The following is a 6,594-nucleotide window of genomic DNA, read 5'->3' on the forward strand; positions in this document are numbered from 1 at the left end:
AAGTTTGAAATTAAGAAACAAAACCAAAACTGGAAAAATATCCTTTTAATTAATTGTTATAGAAAGTGTGCCAAACTAGTTTTCTTCTAGACTAAATGGTCCTGAAACACAAGCCCTGTAAAAACAAATAAATGATTTTTCGGAATGAAACGGAATAATTCTGACCAGGAGAAGCTTAGATGCTTTCGAACTAATATCTTTACTTCTCACAAGATTCTAGGCATTAAATACTAAAACTTATTGCTTCTCTTGGGTTTTATATGTGTGTGTGTGTGGATGTATATATATATATATATACATCCACACACACACATATATATATATATACACACACACACGGTAATAACCGGGTTTATATCTTTATTGTAATTTAAGCAATGATTTTAGATTGATTAAACAAGATGTTGTTAAAACGATGATGTATTTATTTTTATTGGCTGGTGTACACGGTTGGCCCAGACGAAGCCCAATCAGATTCTGGGAAAATGATATCATGCTGTTTTTTCCTACGTAACACGTTTCAGCGCTTACGCTTCTTAGAACTTCTTTCCATGCGTATACCGAATGTACAGGTAGCTCGTGTAGCATTCTGGTTTAGTTTTCATTTTAGGCAGCACGTGCTGAGGTGCAAGAGTTCTTGATTAGAACACATCCAACCACAAACAAGTGGATGTAATTTTAGTAGGTTTGTTTGTTATTGTTTTTTTCTTGCTAGAAAGAAAGTTGTCGCTTCACCACATCTCCCACTAGATTGAAATCAGAGACTCCAGTCATACAAATGAAGGGGGAAGATCCATTCGTTCTTCTGTTTTCCCAAAAGTTAGAAGATTTTGACTTACATTCGCCAACACCGTCAGAAACAACCATGTACAGGTAAGCAATATGAATGTCAGCCTGGCGGTTTCTGTTTCTTTGTGTATGCGTTTTCAATCCTAAGGTAGTTGTTGTGATAACATCTTTCTCAATAGATAAAATATACGAAAAGGTTGGTTTTAATATTTCATTCAGTATCAGGCAAAAAATTTTAATTTAGAGAATATTAAAATATGGTTCTTTTGTCTCTCTGAAATGTGTGAACTTTGTAACAACACTATCTGTTGATTATTAATTAACTGATATTTTACTTTTTATTTGCCTATCGTTTTTGATAACACACAAATAACAATAACTCTTGCTTATTTGAGACCAAACTTCTGAAGACATTAATATTAAATCAGCATAAAAATCACAACCTTAAGGGTAAGGTTGCTTTAACAACCAAAAAATAAACATTTGTTTACCATCATGAATGTTTCACACTAGTTTAAAATGAAGAAAACATCAATAGCTTTTCATATAATAAGTAATATTAATCACTGCTGTCTTTGAGAATAATGTGAATGACCAGAAATGAAAATATTTTCATATAAACAATGCGTGGCACGTGAAAGATGAAGTACTTGTTTTAAAGACTATGTGATATTTTATATATATATCTATATACATCAATATTAGTCCATACCTTATCAGTATACTTGAAGCTGGAAACTTGCATTACGTTAGCTACAGCATCTTCACTAGATAGTTGAAGCGTGGCATAGATTCGAATTCTGGCACGTTTTCTATCCGAAAATTAGGGTTATCATCACTGTTAGAACATGTGTCTGTTTCATATTTATATACATTTCAAAACAATTTAACTGATTTAGACCAAATTTAGTACGTAAGTAAGGTATGCATTGAAACTGTACCATTTCAGGTGTCTGGATTAGGTAATTTCTTGGTCAAAGTTCAGAGTCAGAATCATTATGTTTCCAGATTTATGATTTTGAAAAATTCTGATCTCAATTAAAAAAAAAAAAAAGAATATGTAAATAAACGATATCTTGAAAGCTTACGAAATGAAATATGCCAAAGCCATAGGGTAAGAATCGATGTATTTTTATCTTAATATTTCAAGACGTTTCATAGATGACACCACAAGAGAGGGTTAAGGGTCTCCGTGCTTCGAGTGTTGATAAACTAACGAAGCCGCCTCCAATCGTTGCTGGTCGTGTACTACGGTTTGAAGTTTGCTGAGACACAGAAGAAACAATTAAAAAAAAATGTAAACAGTGTGCTAGAAACTTGCCGATACACAAATAAATTCAAACTTTTAGAGTAGAATATGAAGCTTACGATGTTCAGTAGTTTAACTTAATCATTTCATGATAAACAGTTACACATTATTTAATGATAACTATAACCGCTATACACATAAGTTTGTTTGTTTGTAGTTAAGCACAAAGGGCTATCTGTGCTCTGCCCACCACGGGTGTCGAAACCTGGTTTCTAGCGTCGTAAGTCCGCAGACATGCCGCTGTGCCACTGGGGGGCTACACAAAAGTAACTGTATGTTTGCAAACACGTTGCGTATTTTATAGTGTTGATGCAAAACAAAAATTTAAAGAAAGCACATTAGATACAAATATTTTTTAAAGTTTGTCCATTGATTTAATCATGATCTCGTAATGTCACTATTTTAGTAGTTTATCTTGTAAAATGAAAGAAATGACGTGTGTGTGTATTTTCTTATAGCTAAACCACACCGGTCTATCTGCTGTGTCCACCGAGAGGAATCGAACCCCTAATTTTAGCATTGTAAATCCGAAGACTTACCGCTGTCCCACGGGGGGACTACAAATGGCACTGATTTTTATCCGAGTTACTTTAACTACATATTTCTCTGGAAATGCTAAAATTATTATAATTATTTTCTATCAGTATTATGTGGTGAAACAATAATGGTTTTACATTAACTTTAAGATGCATTATAAATACAAGTTTCTATTACTATACGTGTCTGTCAGCCAGAAGGATAGATTTATGTCCTATGTACTTAGTTCTCATAACTGACTTCTCTTAATGTTTATTAATACTTTCATGAAATCGAGAAGTTTTCAGTTGTGCGAGTTTCATACAATAGTTTGACGGCGTTTCGTGAGTTAGTTCACTATTTTATGACAAGGGCGCGAAATTATTAGAAAAACAAATTCTGTGAATCTGTTCTGATTTAGGTTTTATATATTGAAAACATACAATTTTCAAATATCAGTTAATTTTCTTTTCATAATTAGTATTAACTCCCGTACAAAGCACGGATAAAAAGTACAAATCAGACCGGTAGTTAACATAGTTAATTAATTAGACACGCTGTTCTTACATTCGTCCTTATATAAAGGTTAGAAGGAATTGTTTAATTAATTGCTAGCAGTAATTTTGGCCGTTAACCTAATAGTGTCTTACGAGGTTCAACCAGCTTAGGAGATTTAGGTTAGTCATAAATTCATATGCTAAACTAACGTTACAGATCATATAGACCGTATATACATATGCATTTTTAGATTGTATTTTTGCGTCTTCGTAATTTGCTCAAAAAAAAAGAAACTCAATGCCATTACATCAATGTCTGAGAGTAATGATCATATGAGTACAAATCAAAATACAGTCTAGTAGTGTGCTTTTTTTTTTAGTGAGTATGTGGTCTATTCAGTTGTTAAAAATGTCTTAGTAGCATCAACTACAGGATTAACCTTTCAGTGGGTTAGCTCCTAATCTCATTAGGGACGCGAAAGATACCAAGTTCGATCCCACTTGCAGAAGATGCAAAGATGGAATCACTGCAGACATTTTAGCGCACAGCTGGTGGTCGTACTACGAGTCTGAAATCAAGTCCCAGGACGGGACTTGTTTGTAAAAGGAGTAAATGTGATACCAGAAGCCTTTAACTCTTTTCGCTTGTACTAAGCATCATGTCCTCACTTGTTTGCATCATATGGAAAAATGAGATTACAACAGGTATTGATGATCTTAAAGCCGTTGCCTGTAAAAAACATGTGTTTAAAATACACCAAGTTACATATGGTAAAGCATGCAGAAAACATATAACAATAAGAATACCTAAATACGAGATGTATATTAATTTTAGTGCAAAGATAATCCATTGTGTGTGTGTGTGCGTTTATGTGTTAACATTCATCTTTCATAGCTAGCCAGTTCGATTACTGTAATTTTTCGTATAGTTACTTGAAACTGTCCGACCATGTATATGAGCTACTTTGTTTTAGGATTTTTGCCCGACAAGATGGATTAAAAAAGACCCTAAAATAGGGTGCATTTCACCTTTTTTTTTTAAATAGAATTTTGGCTTTGAATTTGAAGACACGAGTAATTAATCAGTTAAATGAGTCAATTATTACCTTCCACATAGCAAGATCATGTACCTTCAGCTAGTTATGATAAAACATAACTTGTCTGATTTTGTACCGAATCAAAAAAACAACAAAATATGATAAATAAAGTTTAGTATAAGTAAAATATTGCAGTTACATGATGATTTATGTTCCTCATTTTTTCTAAGCCTAAATCGGTGTTTTCATAATCATTCACTTAAAACGCATATCTGTTTTATTATTTAAACTTTTCTGTCGTTATCAGGTGTCTGACGCGATAGTATTAAAATCACATTAAATTATTTTGAACGAATTACTAAAGAAACGAGAACATTTTGTAAAAACGATCATGTAAAATGATGCTTATTTTGGCTCTTGTTAAAATTGTTTGGTTTTGTCAGACCAGTAAGATTAAAAATTGTGGTTCGATCACTGGCACCGTTTTCTTCTCCTGATCACAGCATGTATCTTTTCCCTTACATCCCATTCTTTATTTTTTATTATTTTATATCAGTATTCATAAGTCAAATAGCATTTAACCATTCAAAAGTCACTTTTTATCTAAGCGTCCACTCGTTGTTGGCGTGTATTTTTCGTATAGATTCAGTCCTCCATTTCCTGTCTACATTTGTTAATCTATCCAGTTAACGTTATAATTTTGCTTTGTTTTTTGCTCAGTTTAACGGTTTCATTACATATTGCTCTTGATACGGCATGCAGTAGTAGAATGCATTTACAATAGATATATGACCCCCCCCCCTCCGGTGACTTAGCGGCAAGTCTCACGAATTACGGTAAAATTCAAGTTTCGATACCCGCGGTAAGCATAGCATAAGTGACCCAGTATGCAACTTTGCGCTTATAACAAAACATTCGATCTATATTTTTATCTCTTCCCTAGGGATGCAAGTGAATAATATAGTAATTTGTCACTGTATTTAGTACGAATCTCTCTCTCTTTTGTTTTTCTCAACACGAGTCTACGAATGTTTAAAATCTACATACATGTGTTTTTTTTTACGAAAGACAATGTGAAAAAATGTACGTGTCACGGTCTTTTAGCTCACAGAAAGTATAATAAATTTATTTTACCTTTTTTTAATAAGTTGTGTGCAACATATTGTCGGCTAGTTTTATGAGTAAAATCTCTTCAGTGCATCAATGTGATTTAGAGAATATAGCTGAATTAAATAGTTTATATCTGTTTGTTGAGGGTTATTATCACACAGTCTGCTGCCGGATACACACAGAAAGATTATAAAAAAAACAGAGATTAATTTGATGGGTGAATCAGATTATACGGTGTGTCAATCAGAAAAACTACTGCTTAGAATGAGCTGGAAAAGCTAAAGGTTATAAATGTTATGTTGATGTGGTTACATGCTTCTACTTCCAGACTGTCTCACTGCGTATTAACCCCTGCATTCCATACTCTCGCACCCTGTTCTCCTAGCCAGTACAAAAAACCGTCTGGAAACGTACGTAAATTAGTATTTTCCTGAATATTTTATAACCTCGTCTTCTTATTCATAGTCATTATTTTGAACGTGTGCATATTTTTCCAAGACAAGTGAGGTTCTTTTGCACCATTCTATTTCTAAGAATGATTTTATGCTTTTAAGAAATCCTAAATTTAAAATGGCATTAAAACATACACCGCCTTTAGGCTAATTTTACAATACAACAATTCTTATAAGTTATGGAACGAAATTATAAGTACTGTTTGTCAAAAAAAATCCTTATTTATTTACAAATATAGATGAAAAGAAAATGAAAATAAATATTGCTACGATCTTAAATAAATTAGATTGTAGTTGGAACGAAAACGTCACATTCCCTTGCTACATCTGATTTGTTTTAGATCATAGCAAGGGCCAATGATGACTAAAGCCTGCAGATTATAAACTGCTTCTAATTTTATAGAAATAAAATGTTCTCATTTAAAATGCAACTCTTTCACTATTTTTTGTTATTGATGCTTCACAAAAGTATGGGAATAATTCCAATCAGGTTACAACTAGAGCATAACGTTAATAGTACGTTACTAGAGATTTAGCTAAACTTCAGATATTTTAAGTGTATGTACGTTACTAGAGATTTATCTAAACGTCAGATCTCTTAAATGTATGTATATTACTTGAGATTTATCTAAACTTCAGATATTTTAAATATATGTACGTTACTAGAGATTTATCTAAACGTTAGATTTTTTAAATGTATGTATATTACTTGAGATTTATCTAAACGTCAGATATTTTAAATATATGTACGTTACTAGAGATTTATCAATACTTTAGATTTTTAAACGTATGTACATAACTAGAGATTTATTTAAACTTCAGATCTCTTAAACGTATGTACATTACTTGAGATTTATCTAAACATCAGATCTCTTAAACGTATG

At 32.4% G+C, this 6,594-nt stretch overlaps 1 protein-coding gene across 1 annotated transcript in view; it reads left to right on the forward strand.

Moving 5' to 3' along the window:
* LOC106476813 (ETS homologous factor-like) overlaps nucleotides 1–6,594 on the forward strand; it is a 68,988-nt gene that overhangs the window by 2,925 nt on the left and 59,469 nt on the right. Inside the window, exon 2 of the mRNA XM_013937439.2 lies at nucleotides 716–873. Within this exon, the coding sequence (XP_013792893.2) occupies nucleotides 716–873 (158 nt within the window). The remainder of the gene's footprint in view (nucleotides 1–715; nucleotides 874–6,594) is intronic.

This window comes from Limulus polyphemus, unplaced genomic scaffold (assembly GCF_000517525.1).
Source record: "Limulus polyphemus unplaced genomic scaffold, Limulus_polyphemus-2.1.2 Scaffold159, whole genome shotgun sequence".
Taxonomy (NCBI): Eukaryota; Metazoa; Arthropoda; class Merostomata; order Xiphosura; family Limulidae; genus Limulus; species Limulus polyphemus.